This window comes from Molothrus aeneus, chromosome 7, assembly GCF_037042795.1.
Source record: "Molothrus aeneus isolate 106 chromosome 7, BPBGC_Maene_1.0, whole genome shotgun sequence".
NCBI lineage: Eukaryota > Metazoa > Chordata > Aves > Passeriformes > Icteridae > Molothrus > Molothrus aeneus.
In genome coordinates this window covers 29,189,886-29,206,896 of record NC_089652.1, presented here as the reverse complement: position 1 = coordinate 29,206,896, position 17,011 = coordinate 29,189,886, and the positions used below count along the sequence as shown (strand labels likewise).

At 44.4% G+C, this 17,011-nt stretch overlaps 2 protein-coding genes across 3 annotated transcripts in view; both read right to left on the bottom strand.

Annotated features, from left to right (window-relative positions):
• Nucleotides 1-612: 612 nt before the first annotated feature.
• UMPS (uridine monophosphate synthetase) lies at nucleotides 613-6,143 on the bottom strand. The gene is made up of 6 exons (XM_066553368.1): nucleotides 5,988-6,143; nucleotides 5,627-5,780; nucleotides 3,664-4,332; nucleotides 2,808-2,983; nucleotides 2,182-2,296; nucleotides 613-1,362 (listed from the first exon to the last, which is right to left on the bottom strand). The coding sequence occupies exons 1-6, from the start codon at nucleotides 6,135-6,137 to the stop codon at nucleotides 1,181-1,183; spliced, it is 1,446 nt and encodes a 481-aa protein (XP_066409465.1). The 5' UTR covers nucleotides 6,138-6,143; the 3' UTR covers nucleotides 613-1,180.
• Nucleotides 6,144-6,692: 549 nt separating this feature from the next.
• Nucleotides 6,693-17,011, bottom strand: part of KALRN (kalirin RhoGEF kinase) — a 464,957-nt gene continuing 454,638 nt past the window's right edge. For both annotated transcript variants that reach the window (XM_066553090.1, XM_066553095.1), the window contains 4 exons: nucleotides 16,807-16,885; nucleotides 15,480-15,680; nucleotides 14,458-14,596; nucleotides 6,693-12,305 (listed from right to left, as the gene is read on the bottom strand). In XM_066553090.1, coding sequence (XP_066409187.1) covers nucleotides 11,760-12,305; nucleotides 14,458-14,596; nucleotides 15,480-15,680; nucleotides 16,807-16,885 — 965 coding nt within the window. In that variant the 3' untranslated portion in view covers nucleotides 6,693-11,759. The remainder of the gene's footprint in view (nucleotides 12,306-14,457; nucleotides 14,597-15,479; nucleotides 15,681-16,806; nucleotides 16,886-17,011) is intronic.

The following is a 17,011-nucleotide window of genomic DNA, read 5'->3' as shown; positions in this document are numbered from 1 at the left end:
AGCATTCCCTCCACAACATCTTAAGCCCCACAAGCAGCTGAATCATGAAAGAGCACTTAGTCACTAAAACAGGAGGCATAAAGCAAAGCTCTCAGATCCCAACCTGTGTCCCTTGGTCTTAGAAATCCTGCCTAAGTTAAACCAATCCAAAAAAGCCTCCTCCAATCTCCCATTTTCACAGACCTGGTGAAAAGCCCAGCACTAATGGAAAAAACCTCACTAAATACAGTTGTTCCCAGTCTAGATGCAAGTGTATTAACAAAAGGACCCAGCTTTCTGTGTGGTCTGAAACAGCAACAGTCCAGAACTGCATCACCACTGGTTTCTGACTTCTTGCTCAAGAAAATTTTCATTGCTATTTGCACCACATACATGCTAGATACACTTTAATCAAAACTAATCATGCAAGGTAGTTCTATTTCTTCTTATTTACCATGTACAGTGGAAAGTAAAGCCTGCAAGTATTCCAACTATTGTAACAAGAAGTCTAATATATATTTTTATTTCATTTAATCAACAGCTGCAGTGTAATTAAGCACACAACTAACTGCTCTGACAAATTCTGTAAACAGAATCATGAGCAACTTCTGCAGTGAGAAACACAAACACAAACCAGGATGACTTTTTATTATACTTCTGCCACAGAACAAAGACATATAGAGCCAGTGAAAATGAAAACAGTAGCAAAAAAGTATTTATTAAACACCACATAATTCAATTTCAGTGTGGCATTAAAACCTGCACTTGCTCCTTGGAAACAGGAGAGCTGAATAAAACTGTGAAGGTGGGGCAGCACATCAAATGTGCAGATGCAGTTTATTAAGAACATAACAAAATACCATTTCCACAGCCAGAAAGAATTTGAGGTGGGGAAAAGAGACGAAGGCAACAACAGCCAAAAAATACCCTTGGAGTGTTTTGTGCTATGTTTTTCAAACAAGAGATCCCACTAAGGCTAAAAATTTGGCACGAAGTTCTGGGTTCTTACATTCAAATATCAAAAAACAACAATGCCAAGTTCAATGTGACCTCTGTGTGTACAATTAAAACAACTTTGTAATAGCTTTTTCTCCAAAAGGGCAGTTTTCTACAGGCTGAAGTGTCCAGGTATTTAACTGGACCCCTCATGAGGGCTGCAGCTCCATCAGCTTTGCTCACTGGCTAGGACAGTGTGTGTTTTTCAATCCTCTGCAGGAGCACCAAGCCTGCTCGTGTAGCTCTCCCAGGCCGCCCTCCTGTACTTCTCTGCTTCTTGGACACGGTCTGAGGCTGCCAGGATGCCCCGTCCCACAACAATGATATCTGAGCCTTTTTCACCAATAACCTCCTTGGGGCTTAGGTACTTCTGTCCAAGGTTATCACCTGAAATACAGACACCATTTCTTTTTGTTTGTACAAAACTGTATGTACTAAAAACCTTCAGGGAGGTGCTGGAACATAAAACAGGCCCCCCATCCCAGCTCTCATCCTAACAATCCACAAACAGAACTAGAAATTGCATGGCCAACCAAAAAACATAGGGCAAATTTGACAGCTAGCACCCTCCTTTCTCATGGTTTACCAATTATTATAGATGGAACAGTTACTCAAAGAAGCACCAATCAGGATTACTAAAATAATCCTCAGCCTTCTTAAAGCAGGCAAAACCCCCAAGCATGAATGTAAAAACTTGTGATTTCAGTTTAGTCTCATAAAAATTAACTATTTCAGAGAAACATATCTCTCCTATCTGCTTCAAAGATAACCTCTTCAGTCAGTACAAGACTTTCCATTCACTGATACTGCATCTATATCAATACCAAGTGTTTCAGCTACACTTCTCTATTTGTTATTTTTTTTTTTACTACTACTGAATAGTTTTACATCTGACCTATCTGAAGACATTTTACATGTTTTCAGGAATGTGCTTTATGGTATGCACAGACCTCAAAACAGGAAAAAAGGTTGTGTAGCCTGCTCACTGCCTTCCAGAGCTCCCAAGCAAGGGATCCGCATATCCAGAAATATGGGAGACAGCCCTTAGTGGGAAACAGACTCCTCTCCTCCCAGCTGAGAACCAGCATCCAAACCCTCTTCAGAAGCTATGTTTTCACTGGAGACTAGATCACTTCTGTACTTACAAACAGAAGTGATATTTCAGAAATAAAAATAATAATCTAAAAATATTTCAGAAAAAGTTACCTCCAGTTTGCAGCTGCACTCCTGGGGTTAAGTGAAGAAATTCTGGTTTATTACTAACTCTAGATCCACATATGAATCCAAAAACAAAATCTGAGTTGTCTTCAGCCATCTGTACCTGAAAAAGATCAGTGAACAATTAAAAATTATATACTTAAAACTCAGCTGGCCTTACAATCTGTTTCTCATCCACCCTCTGACACTTTAAGCTGTGTGAAGCAGGGGTATGAAACACCTCTTGCTTTTCCAATGTAAAGTCACTCCTCCCCTCTGGCAGAAAAGTGAATATTATGTTTCTTTCTATGTTATAAATAATACTGCAAATGGATTTAAACTAATTAGAAATGCACTACTTAAAGAAAGAAATGAAAAAACTAAGGGGAGAGTGCTAATAGAAAATGCAATATGTACAAGAATTCCCAGTGTGAACTCTGACCACCTCACATCACTGGCCTACAGCTGCAACCTTTAAACACCACACAGTCATGTTCCTGAGTCTCCAAGGAAAAAACAAACACCTGTAATAGTTAGAGCTGGAGGGACTTTTGGAAGTGCAAATATTAGAAACACATAAAACCTCCCTGTGACACTTTAAAAGCTTTTAACCCGACACAAGACTGCCCACTTACTGCAGCTTTTGTGTATTCACCCGTTGCAAGGGACCCCTGGGAACTCATCTCTGCCACCAGGAGACAGCCACGCTGGAGAGGGAGACCCACTTCCTTCAGGCCCTTCACAACTCCAGAGCCTGGAACCGCGTGGGCATTGACGATGTCTGCCCAGGACGCGATCCTGAACACGCCACCTGAGAACAGGGCAGGAAGACAGGCAAAGAGTCGTCAGAAATGAGGTAAACAGGGAGACAAGTTAGACAGAAACAGCTGCACACCTTATCACTGACATATTTAAAAGACAGTTTTACTGCTGAAGCTTGAGTGTTACAAGCTCAGTCCCATCAGACAGTTCTGACAGCTGCCTAACCACCAAGCGTAACCTCAGTTTACCTTTCACAAACACTTGGTAGTGTCTCACCTTTAATATTTACTGAGACATTTATGGTAGCCCAGAAATCTGCTGTCACAGGTGCTTTTCTTCCCTGATAGCATGCAGACCATATGGGGCATAAGGATCAGGAAAAGAGAGCAGCAGTTCTACAGCTGCAGATGGAGTATCAAAAGAAAGCCATGCTGGGCACACAAGCAGTACAGTAACAGCAGGCAGCGGTTTCTCATGGCACACAACTCAGAAGTACTTACTGAGCACAGCCACAGATTCATAAAAAAGTTGAGGTTGGAAGGGACCTCAGGAGGTCATGCCCTCTCAGCAGGGTTAACTTCAATGCTAGGTCAGATTGCTCAGGGTCTTATCCCCTTGAGTATTTCCAAAGGCTGGAGATTCCACACTCTCTCCTGGCAACCTGTGCCAGTACTGCAGTCACACACACCAGAAGCAAAGTTATAGTAAATCCAGCTTGATGATAATCACCTTCATATTGGTGTTTCACTGTGTTTCCAATATCTGCAAATTTCCTGTCTTCAAAAATCAAGAATTCATGTTGATCTGCGAGCGTTCTCAACTCCCTTACTACCTCCTGGGTGAAATCATTCAGGATGTCTACATGAGTCTTCAGGATGCAGATGCTGGGGCCCAGGGTGGCAGCTAGCTGCAGCAGCTCCTTGGGGCTGGTGACATCAGCAGAAAGGCACAAGTTTGTTTGCTTCTTTTCCATGAGCCTGAGAAGCCTGGCTGCAATAGGATGCACCCCTGGCAGCTGGGCACGAGCGCTGAAGCTCAGCTCCTTGCAGAGCCTCTTCACAGGAGCACCACCATTCTGAGCCACTGCCTCAAACACATTTCCCTCTATGAATTTCTTCACCTTTTCAACCACCTCAGCAGCCACTTCTCCCTGCTGCTGGAGAATCTCCAGCACCCCAGACAAGGTGCACACAGAATGCAGGCGAATTCCGTGTTCCTCTAGCCTGGCCTTCCCACCCTGCTCCCTGTCCAACAGCACTATGGCATCTGTGACTTTTAATCCTTCTTTCTGAAGAGCTTCTGCAGTTTCCAGTACACTGGATCCACTTGTTACCACATCCTCAATGATCAGGCATGTCTCTCCTGGATTAATGGTACCTTCTACCATCCGCTTAGTACCTGAAAAATAAAAAGCAAACACTCCACCAAATTAAGAAAGGTCAGACGACCCAAAAAAACCTTAACAGAATCAAAACTTATCACAGTTCTTACCACAGCTCACTCACTGATCTGTAATTCAGTTCGTAAAGACTGTTACTTCTCCAAGCTGATAAAACACTACTTTTATGTTTCCAGAAGTTATATTCCATAACAAAACTGATACACTGTTAACAGCACAAATTCAAATATTTCAATAAGATGACTTCAGAAGTATAGTACTGTCATGACTTGAATGCTCAGACTTACAAAATTATTCTCTTGTTATTTAAAACATCTTTAAGACGGCCAAGTTATTGGCACTCTTCAGCATGACCCCTGTTTTCCACAGGCAGCACTGTTGATATGCCTGTTAGAACAATTAGAAGCGGTAAAGCCTCGAGTGCCTTTGTCCTAACTAACAACAGGCACACATCCATGAAAGGCCTCCTGGGGGCAGCGACAAAGGGATGCCTGGCTTTCCCAGGAGCAGTTAATCGCTGTCACAACTGGCTTGTGCTTCACAAGAAGGAACAGCAAATGTTTCCATGGCTGTCCCACTGCCTGACACAGGAGCAGCTTTTAGTTTTGACAAATGCACTTTCTAATTACACACTGTTGGAAGAGGATGCGTAGAAATCCAGTTATATGGCAGGTTAATGCTTCAGTCTGCTCTCCCACATCCTTTGTCACAATCAAAGAAATGGTTGAGTAGAGAAGGATCTGCTGCTCACCTGGCTCACTGATTACAGGACCACAGCGTAAGGAAAGAAAAAGGGGTTTGAGAGATAAATGAAGAAGAGACTAGAAAGGTTCCTTTTGGTGTCAATATGCAAAATGCTCTGTTTGAGAGCGAAATGTGGCTCTTGTCTCAGCATGCTGGAGAATCTGAGTTATAAATCCTCATTTCTGGATGAGGCCACTAACCCAGAACTAAGCAAGGGTAACAATGGAAAAAAAAAAAAAAAGGACATTGCTAAAGAAAAGAAACAAACTCTACAAACAAAACCAAAGAATCAGAAAACACCCTTCAAGAGTCTCCAAATCTCCTACAGCAGGCCTAAAGCTGCAGGCTAAAGAGCAACCAGCTGGGAGAGGCTGATCAGGCAGGAACGCTGTAGGAGGTTTGCTTTAGCGCGGAAAGGGCCGGCTTCGTAGATTGCAATGGTAACCTTAAACTGGAAGGGAGATGCTGTGCCTTACAAAAGAACCACAAATTATATTAAGTCATTTCCCAAATAAAGTAAATTTCAAACTCTTGATTTGAAGGCTTTACCGTAGTCTTTTCCCTCCTTCCTCCGTATGAGCATGGGCACCTGATTTTCCGAGCAGATGATGGTGGCGAGCGGCAGCGCCGTGTACGGAACGCCGCACACACAGTCGTACTTCAGCCCCGCATCCTCGGCTGCCTGGAAAAGAAGTCCTGCAACCTGGAAAGGAAAACCAAACACTTTTTAAGAGCCAGGCCGGAGCGAACGTGACTAAATCAGTGAACCCCCCTCTGCTGACACGACCCGAGAGCCGACCCTGCGGGAGCCGCGGCAGCGCCGCCGTCCCCGCTGCCCCCGGGCCGTGAGGGAGCCGCCACCCCGAGCACACGCGGGGCCCGGGCGGGTCCGGGGCTCCCCGGGCCGCACCTGCCGGAGGAGCCGCGGGTGGGACACGAGGCCGCGCAGGTCGATGTACACGGGCGAGGAGCGGCCGCTCTTCAGCACGAAGTGCCCGAAGCGCAGCGCGCCCGCCCCGCTCAGCGTCGCCGCCACGGCCCCCGCGGGCCCCGCCGCCATCGCCGGGCCCGGCGCACGGAGATGATGCGGAGCGGGAGGGGCGCGGGGCGGGCACACGTGTGACACGCGGGAGGCGGTCGGTGTGGCCGTCCCGCATGCCCTCCCTGCGGCGGGAACCCCAGCAGCGCCATCCCGGGGTCCCTGTGCCCGTCCCGCATCCCCTCCCTGAGGCGGCAGCCCCTGCGCCATCCCGGGGTCCCTGTGCCCGTCCCGCTTCCCCTCCCTGAGGCGGCAGCCCCTGCCCCATCCCGGCCCTGCTCCCTGAGGCCCGCTGTCCCCTCCACGATTCCCCGTTCTCTCGTCACCCCATTCTCCGGGAAGCAGAAGCCGCCGGTGCAGAGGGTTTGGTGTGACCCGAGGGTTTCTCGCCGTGCCGGCTCCCCGGGTGGTTCCCAAAGGCCGCTCGGTGGATGCAGCCAGGGTGGCAATCCCGCGGGCTGCGTCCCTGAGAGATCCCCCCGAAAACATGGGCTGAATAAAGCCCTCAGCCTGCCCGAGTCTGCAAGGCCTCACTCAGAAAGAATGCCACATGTGTGAAATAAGTCTGACCCGGTCTTCTCTGAATAATTTTATTTAATCAAAAAAGCCCAGAAATGGAGTCTTGAGTATACTCTATTTATGGGAATGCAAGGACAGGAGATGTACAGGTTGAAGCTACATCTGTAGATGATCATATATACTGCAGAATAGTAACAACAACATGGGACAGCAAGTAGTCACCTCACAACAGTACACATGAGTGGTTAGACTTACAAAGGAAATATTTACAAACCTGCCTTTACAAACCAACACTGTGTGCATACAAAATGAATTCCGCAATAAAACTGAAGATACATTTAAGGCAGACCAGCAATACACTGAAATAATTAAGGCTGTGGAATTACTTTGCACCTTGAAAATGCTGAGCTGTTAGCAATACTGTTTCTTTTTTCCTCCTTCAGTGGATTGTTGCTAGGATTGAAAAGCATCAATACGTTCCAACTGTTTGCTCTTATCTTGGTGACTAAGTCTGAGATTGATCTTTTTTTTTGCACTTGCTATTGCATTTGCTTTCCAAAAGTTATCAGCAAATTGACCCCAGTGGCAGAGCAGTGTTGAACAGTTTGGTAGAAAGAGAAGTAAAAGCACCAGCATCAGAAGTTGGACATGAAGGTGAAATATGGCTTGAGTAGAGAAGATGTTGGTTTTTCACTAGCTCCATAATAAAGACTACAGTTACAGCAAACATTCAGCATCCTGACGCTATGGAAACACTCAGCACTATACAGATCCCAGAACGAGAGTACATCACTTGATGGCAGTGTGCAGTCAGCCTAGTAAAATGGGATTTGACTTTGTTTCCTTGGGAAAGCACCATTTTCTGATGGGACATGAGTGAATGACCTCAAAAATAAACCCAAGCCCTGTGTTAGAGGAGAATCCACCTCTGCTGGGAAAGGAACAAGAACAAAAAAAGGTGGTGAGCCCCTGTGCATGTAAATTTTCTGCTAGACCTTTATGTGCACAGAGAAGACTTTACATCTGTCTCTGAAGTTTATATTATCCTAGGTTACTTGACACAGTCCCCTCATGGCAAGGGGATTCAAATAGGGTTATATATAGTCAGGTTATAATGTGTGGTTCTGCATTCAGCCTTTATGCACAGTATCTGTAGCACAGGCCTAATGGCATTGTCAGAAATGCCAATGGCCTCCACTGAAGCCACAGCCTCAGGGGCAGTTGAGGGCACAGACTTTGTCTCAGCATTAACTTAGAAGTAAAAAGATACATGCTACTGAAAAAACCCAATCCATAGTCTTTTAAAAAGAAAGGGCAGTAAGACTAAATGAAACTTGTTGGCATCACTGAGAAGAGAGAGACATATTATAAATTTTAAAGCCTGGATTGCTTTAAAATACTGAAGTCTTCGGCCCTGGGCTGGCTGTGTGTCACCCCAGTAGTGCCATGCACAGGGGGCTTGGCATCCTGAGGGTGTGTGGGGCCTCCCCCAGGGCAGCCACACCTGATGGGGGCTGGCACTTTACACCAGCCAGCAGAATTCCTGCCCTGGCCTGGCTGCTCCAAGTGGAGCAGAGAGAGAGGTGAGTTAATTGCTCATTGCACATTCATTAAATGAAGCCATCTTAAATAAGGAGCCCCCCATGTCACCACGTCCTCTGGGCTCTGTGTCACCAGCACCATTGCTGTTGCCCTCCTGTCACCCAGCACCTGAGGACACTGTGAGCCACACTTTGATGTCAGAGCAGGGTAAGAGCACTGTGGAGATGTCTGATGGCAGTGGCTGTGTGCACAGTGCCACTCCACACAGAGCTTGTGGTGCACTGCTGTCAGGATTCCTGCTGGTCATCCTGGATAGTTGGAAGCTGCTGCAGAAGCAAAAGGGTGCAGCTACCGCCACACCTTCAAGCCATCTTGGGAGCACCCTGAGTGGTACACAGCTGCAGGTGGAAATCTTCCCCTTGGGGTCAGATATTCTCTGGGGAGCTTCACTGAGAAACTGTGTTTGTTACAGACAGTATTTCATGCACCAAAAAAATCCAGTCAGTGGAGAATGCTCCACAGAGGGTTGGCTGTGGGGCTTCTCACTCAGCAGGGGCACTCCAGGCCTACTTACTCAGCTTCTGTAATCTCTTTACAATGCAGTTATAGTTTTCGACAAGAGTTACAGGACCTGTTGTATCTGCAGAGGCACCACAGGTTGGCTGAAAAAGACTTTGAAAGAGCAAAGTCAGGATACTTCTCTGCATTTATCAAATGGCAATATTGCATGTCAGCTTGGTATTATTCAGGCAAAGGCAAGAATGGTTGGTAATCACAAATGTTTTATGGAAGTTTTAACTGGTTCAAGTATTCCTGAATGGGCTGTAAGAAGAATGGTGTCCAGGAAGAGGTTTTCTAACATGAATATGGTAAAAGCAAAACCACAAAAGAAAGTAACCCTAGAACATTCAATATCTTCAGAATTCAGCACCTCCAGCTCTCTCAACAAGGAGTCTTTTTTGAATTTGAGTACCAGTACCTAATCATATATCGTCTCTCTTTCAGCCCTTTGGGTTTTCTTTTCTGTTACTTGATACCAATGAGAGGCTTAAATATTACCTTAAACAGTCCAGCTTTTTCCCCCTGTGCATTCAAAGGGTCTGCTGTTGTAATTTGACATATGAATGCAGGATGTAGGAAAACAAAATGTTAAATAACTCCAAATTTCATGTGATACACGAGAATTTGTTTGTATTAATGCCAAGCAGAAAGCCTGTGGTTCAAACTGTACCCATGGGCCTAATAAAAACTGTGGGTTTTACAGACCACACTTCCACTAACATTTTTTTAAGGGCAGCACAATCACAGCACAAAGAGCCAGCTTTGACAAATAGGAAGAATTACAGTCAGTCCTGTAGTGAGAAAGTACCTGAGGCTGGTGGTAATTAGAGACCCCCCCTTGACTGCTGTCTGTATTCAGTTGCTAAGAAATTGCATACTTTGCACTGTTGCTCAGGATGAGAGTCTGGTCTTTATCTAAGAGGTGCTGCTGGATTGCTTAGAAAATCAGCTGCTGCTCTAGAGAGGAACTGAGATAGGTTCTAGATGATTTTCAAAAAGCTTAACCTTCTGTGAACACTTGTCTCTTTCAAACCTTTCCACACTCCCTCCCTGTGTTAGATCTCTCACAGAACTGCTGCTGACCCTGCTGAGGTGCCTGGGCTCACCCTTCTGCCCGTGGCTTCCCCATCTCAAGGGCTTTTCTTTGTTGCACACTCAGTGTTGAGCACTGAGGGTTTTTGCTGTGCCTCTTCTCCACTAACAAAATACTGACCACTCTGGTGTAGTGATAGAGCGAGCACAAAGAGAAGGGCCAGGTCTCCTCCCTGCTGTGAAAGGGAGGTTGGAGGTGGATCAAAAAAGGGCTATCAGAGCACTGAGAATTTAACAGTACTTACAGGGTATCTCCACCCCCCACTGGCAGAGACAGCACTTGCTCCTGCAGTCTCACAGTGCAGTTACTCAGATGGTAAATGAGATTTGACTCTCTCCCTTGCCAGAGAGTCTGTATGAGCACACGTGGTCAGATCAAGCCCTTTTCCTTAGGAAAACCTTTGGTAACAACTGCCATTTCCCATTACAGATACACAAATGCTACTCAGCACCAAGACAAAGTCCCTACATGCCAGGGGAAAAAATCTCTTTGATTATAACCCCACAAGGCTGTAGAGCTTCGTGGTGTGGCAGTAGGATGGGGAAGCCCCAGATGGTTTCCCCTTCCAGTCCCATTTCTAGAAAGGAAGATTTGGCCAACCTACAAATTGCTGATTTGTCACTGCAGACTCCCTATGTTGGTTATACTTAAGGCTGGCTCCGTCACTGTAACATCAATATGATGATGTTGCAACTTGGCTTGCAAGAAAGAAATGTTTTAATTGTGAATATTATTTTTTTATTACAAATTAGGCTTTGGACATAAAAATATCCTTATGAATGCTTTGGTTATGAGGTGCTAATGGTGGCTGAGAGATATTTACAAGTTTGGAAATGAAACAAATGACATGCTTTAAACACTGAAAACGATTTTCAAGATGTAAGCACAAGAATGAACTCACCACTCCTACTGCACTCTGAAAGGCTTAGATGGACTTTGGGCCAAGCAATTCTGAAGCTAGAAATGGAGCAGGATCCTTTATATTTATATATATTTATATCTATGATACAATATATGTATACTGAAAACCTGTGATAGAAAAAATTGTCTTCATCACCATCATCATCTAGTTTACAGATACTGCAAAAATTGGACTCTGCCTTTTCTCAATGCACAGGTTTTGCAAAAGATTTCTGTACAATGTGTATAAAATGCTTTTAAAAAACCCACCGTAGTCCCATTGTGCTTAATCAGAACCAGCTGTATGCTCCAGTGAATTCATTGCCTTAATCGTAGCTCTGAAAGGTGCTGCATGTTGACTTAACACAGCAGAAAGCCCAAGGAGGGGCTTCATGGAGGATTTTGGTCTGAGCACTACCACGCAACACGAGTGTTCCCTAAGCCACGCCACCATGGGAGCTGATCCAGCAGTGACTGGAGCCTGATCCTGCATGTCCTATGCAGGCAAAGTCCCCACTGAGATCATGGCAGACCTGGGCAGATGGGGCATGAGAAATCTGACTGATAACCTGGAGCAGGCTTGCAATGATTTCAGCAAAAACTGACCAGTCCAGTTCTACAGTACGTGCTAAGGTCAGCCTGGTCTCACTCTCCCCCACTATCCTACTTCTAGTCTTTTGTACATTTTGAATTCAGTTCAGCAAGATCAAGAGGATTTCTTATAAGGCTGCCTCACAAAGATTAAGGCAACTGCAATTTTGGCTCTCATTCCAAGTTGGTGTTTGCTTCCTGCAGTCCTTTTTTGGCAGTGGATGTGTCCCTCACATGTCCCGAGAGAGGGAGCGTGTCCCTGCTGCTGTCACCCCCTTTGCCTGGGTCCCATTGCCACGTCTGCAGTGATTCCCACCCTGCAGTTGGTGAAATGCACACGCCGAACACAGGATATGTACAGACGGATCCGCGCGCTCCCGGCGGCGCTCCCGGCACGGGCTCAGGAGCAGCAGCGGAGGATGCCATGGATGGAGGCACTACGTGCCCGGGCTCATCCTGCTCAGCAGGAAGCTCTTGACACTGGGCACCGGGAGCACGTCGTACTGGTGCCTGCGGCGCTCGATGAAGGACGCCAAGCGGGAGGTGTCCAGTGGGATCTTGGAATAGCTGCCATTGTGCGGCTGCAGCCACGGATGCTGTAAACAAGTGGCTGCTGTTGGCCTTCTCCTGAAGTCTTCCTGGAGGATAACGTTGATGAAATCCCTGGCGGCGTGGCTCACATCGGAGAAGTATTCGTGTGGGAAGCTGAAATCCACTCTACACACATTGATGCAAGTCTCCTCTTTGCTTTCATCCAGGAACGGAGAGACACCGCTTAACATGACGTAGGTGAGGACCCCAATGCTCCAGATATCCGTGCTCAGGGAGACAGGAAGGCCTTGGATAACTTCAGGGGCTGCGAACTCCGGGTTTCCAAGGAGGTGGTGGACATGGTAATGACCTGTGATCTGAACTGCATCTTCCAAATCAATGATCTTGACACGAGGCACTGGGATTCTCAAATCTATGAGCAGATTTTCTGGCTGTTGAAAAGACAATGAAATAAACTTAATCATAACTATCTTTTGGCAAATAAAATGTGTATGATTCGTGTAGGATGTAGGCTTAACAGCTAATCAAAACTTGCATTTAATCAGATGTGCAAGGGAGAGATCAGGAGAGTGAATGATAAGGAACCAGCTCAGCTGCTGTTTGCTCTAAATTCACATCAATGCTGCAGTCACAATGACAAGATCCTCCTTTGCACGAGGGCAACACACTGGGATTTTGCACTTTGTCCTAAATACTTACAATTTATTTTTCCAAACAAATCTCTACAGATTAAGAGCACTGACAGATTTTTAAATTTTAATAAGATATATATATCTGATCAGTTTATTTAGATTCCATTTGTTCAGCTAACAGCTGGCTAAGTAAGTGTGCATAATTTGCAGCAGAAATGTTCCTCATGAAGTAAGTGTTCAATTTTGCACCCACTACCCTGGGAGGGACTGCTATGTGCCATTTACTGTTGCTGTCAATTGACATGGAGCTGCCAGTGTTCCCCTAAAAACACCAGGACACAGTCATGCTTTCCAAGACAGAGTAAAATTATTTAATCCCAATTAGTTTTCTCTGTTTTAGCAGCTCTCAGTATTTAAGGTCTCTCAGTGAGAGATACTGAGCATTGCCTGTACACACTCTTCTGGGGACTTAACATGGGTTATCCTTCCTTTGTTGGCTCTGAGATGATTGCTGAATTTACTTCTTGCACCCTTCTAGATGTTTTTATCTCTCCCTTATCCTCATGCATATTTTACTGCTACCTCATGGCATACATATATATATATAAAAAGCAAAGTTATCTACATGGCTGTTCCAGTCTCTTCACTTGCTCTTCTCTTGTGCAGTCTCTATTGACAAAATCAACACATCCTTGAGCAGGATCCTGGGACAATACTAATCCATGGACAGGTCTGCTGTCACTACCAGTGCATCTCCTGCTTCCAACTTAGCAACAGAACGTGCTTTATTTAGCATCCCTCATTCAGGGGAACTGCAGAGAGGTCACAGAAAATTAGCTTTCTACCTTGTTTCTTTGTTTATGATCAAACAGAGAATTCATTGCAGTTTCTTACCTCAGTAAAACCTACTTTTTGACAGGTCATATAAATAGAGCAAAAAATACAAACAATGCATAGAAAGAGACCAAGATGACTTAGCCTTTTATGTCTAATTCTCATATAAGGTCCTGTACAAATGGAATTTTTTTGTAGGGGTGGAGGCAGCAGAAGAATGAATGTGTCGTTTCATCTGACATGCCTGGGGCTTAGAGAGATGAGAATAAATCTCCCTGAAGCTGGATTGTCCACTAGATAAGGAAGTTAAATTCATTTCTCATTCCCCATTTTTAATTGTCATTTAAGTCTACAAAGTGTTATAGATTATCTGTTATCCCTGGCTACCAGAATCAATGTTGCAGATCACAAAACTTGAAACACTTGATCACAATTTCAATGGCTAATTCTCTGTCATCCAAGGTAACTGGGATGCTGGGGAGGACAGGAGTACAATGCTAAATCCAGGATAGTACAGTGCCTCCTGCCATGTGTGCTCACAAAAGCAGGTACAAGCTGTACTGGTCTGAGTGTGATGTTAGAGAATACCCCAATTTCTTCTCCACAGTGCAACCTGTCCTTTGTTCCTCCTCTGAACCATTCCCTGGTGTATTTCCCACCCAGTTCCCCTCTCACGCTGTCCAGCACAGTGTAGTGTGCTGCTTTCCTTTTCCTTTGCCCCTGCCAGCCTGGCACAAGCCAGCTCTGCCCTGGAACATTGGTGGCTGAGTTGGCACAATGTGAGCCCAAACCATACTCCATAGAATTATCCATAGTTTCCCTTCAGACAGGTGCTAGTGACATCTCACTCTTGTCTCTCTGACATCCTCCTTCTCCATCATTAATTAAGTCCAGAAAGCTCTTGGGGACAAACCAGTGAATCAAGGGAAAAGGTGCATTTCTTGTCTGAAGGCAGAGACCTGGTGCTGCAGGTCAGTAACTCCTTTCTCTGATCAGCAGCTTGTCCATTTAGTGATCATCTCCGTGGGGTATGGGCTGCACCTCCTCCCTGTCTGTACAGCTGGGAACTCTCTGTTCCAGGACACAGAAGAACAGCATCATTCTCATTTGTTCCTACCTTTATGTCCAAGTGAGCCACTCTGCAGTTGTGGAGGTACTGCAAGGCTTCCATTGTGTCTCTTATATAGAAGGCCACCTTCTCCTCCATAAGCTCATCGTGGTTCATCAGATAATCTAAGAGACGGCCATCATCCATCCTGCAAACAAACCAAACCCTGTGCATGAAACATCACATGGCACCTCTAGGAACAGTTAATATCTGAAAACAAAATTGCAGCAGAAATTTTGTGACCTAAAAAAGGGAGGAAAATAAAGTGCAAGATCTGACAAGTATTTAATGATATCTCAAGGTACTGCAGGCCATGAAGTGGTAGAATGATTAATCCTCAATTGTTATCTCCAGTCCTTGACAAATTTAGCAACAGTCATAAAGTAAACTCATTTGCTTAAGGATAGATTCAATAGACAGAGACAGTCCCTTTGGAAGCAGAACGTATTAATTATTTGGATCCATCTATTTATTTATAGAGTTGGTTACATAATTGCAAAAAAAATCACTGATATTTTCAGCTGATAATATTTTCTGTGGGAAAACTAACCCAATAAAAGTTTTTCACCTAGTTTATTTATCTGTACAAACAAACAATGAAATAGCCCAGATATACTTTGTTGGATACCATATCAAAGCATTTTGGAGTTTGGTTGCTGTTTCTTCTTATGGGACAAGCACGGCTGCTAAACAGGTCTTTTCACCAAAAAGCATTAGAATGATGAAAGCTTTGATCTAGCTAGTAAACAATTTTACTCAAATGTAAAAAGTGGACAAAACTGCCCAAGTAGATCTGATGCTTTTCAGTGGCACAAATTACCCAAGCTTCACCCAAGTAGAAAGCAGTTTTATTTGTCCCTCTTAATCTTACTTCCTGTAAAGAAAAGGCAGTGCAAGCTCTGCAGAAAATGGCTATTTCATTTGACATCTGAATCCATAAAATCTTGTTCCTGCTGAACTCAGGGTGATCTTTATGCTTGGCTTTAATAGGATTCCTACCCAAATCTTAAATCCAAGCTCTGTGTACTTACAGTTCCAAAACTAAGATGTAAGAAGTAGGAGACTCGTAGGTATCGTGGATAGTGATGTACTGAGGATGCTGTAAGTGTTGTAACAAAGCTGCTTCATGTGCTGCCTGCTCTTTCTTTTTCATTTTTTTACTAATGAATTTTACAGCAACATCTTTCCGGGTGGCTTTGTGGACACATTTCTTTACTATGGAGAATCGACCCCTGAAATTATAAAGAAAACAAAATACTGAGGTGGCTTCGTGAATAAATCATGCCTAGTTTTTAGCACAATAACACAGTGATTTTTGAAGTGGTTTTTTTGATTCATCACATTAATATTTCACAAGGCATCAGATTTAACAAGTTGTTCATAACCTTTTCCAACAAAGGCCCTCTGTCTCTTACCCTGGGTGTAGAGATTCTTTGGGGATTAGCAAACACTGAGAGCAAACGGTGTCACTTTGCTTTGTGCAGCCACACTGATATCCTCTAACAACCTCCCCTGGGTTCAATTTGCTGCCACTTTTACAGGTTCTATCTCCTTTTATTTTAGCTGTGGGTCTCCCTTCTCCAGCTGTTTTATTAAAGAGACCAAACCTTCTCAAACAACTAAAAGAAAACCCATGTTAAATAATCACCAACCTACCATTTTGTCTCATTTTTTCAGAAACACAGTAAGAAATAAAGAAAAAAGCTATCAGGAAAGCATTTAGGAAACTCCTACAGACCATAGTACCATTCCTGAAAGTAAAACTACCCAGTGAAACCATGTGGTGAACTTGAGCTCTTAGTAATACATCCCATTTTTCTACAGAACCAGAGGGACTCCTGTCCTTTCAGCCCCAGAATTGTCTCTGACATCTGAGCTGAAGAAATAATTGCATTAACCTGAATTATTTGCATGCCCCTTATCTGTTATCTGTGGACAGCGCGAAGGGCTGACAACATGTGCAGCTCCTATTTAGGCTCTGTTCAACTCACCCTCCCAATCAGCAGAGATAAGTCAGTCACACGCCCAAGTGTTTTGGCAAATTCAGTCAAGGTTAAGCTTATCCAGAACCAGTAAATTGTCATCACTTCAAAACAGGACCTCAAATCTGAGATGACAGAGAAGATACCAACTGCCTAATTGCTCACCAGTTTGCCAATCTGCAATTCTCAAATCAGAACTTATCTTGAAAAACATAATTTATTCAGTATTTTCATCAGTATCTGATATGCAATGCTCTTTGACAAGAGCAGCAGTTTCCAAGCTAACTACAAAAGTAACCTAAACTCCTCACCAAGGAAAAAGCTTCAAGCCACTGTTTGAGTGTTTTATTGCAGTGATAAGCAGAGTTAGCATTACCTCCCAATCTCATGCAGCTCTGCATAGGCAAGGTCAAAGTTTTCCTTCCATGAAATAGTGGCACCATCAGCAGCAGAGTCTTTGAGAGAACAAAGAATATGGAAGAAGGTATAAAGACAGTTTGCTGTGGACTATAAACAGCGTATTTGAAAATCATGTGAGACTTTATTATTAACACAGGAAACATTATCACTAGGAGTCCAGT

Bases quoted from the DNA above. Each gene is read 5' to 3' on its own strand.
- UMPS (XM_066553368.1), bottom strand. From the start codon at position 6,137: ATGGCGGCGGGGCCCGCGGGGGCCGTGGCGGCGACGCTGAGCGGGGCG. The intron at 2,984-3,663 runs GTGATTATCATC...CCCTGTTCTCAG, and splicing joins AGTGAAACACCAATATGAAG to GTGGCGTGTTCAGGATCGCG. The intron at 1,363-2,181 runs GTAACTTTTTCT...TCTGTATTTCAG, and splicing joins AGTGCAGCTGCAAACTGGAG to GTGATAACCTTGGACAGAAG.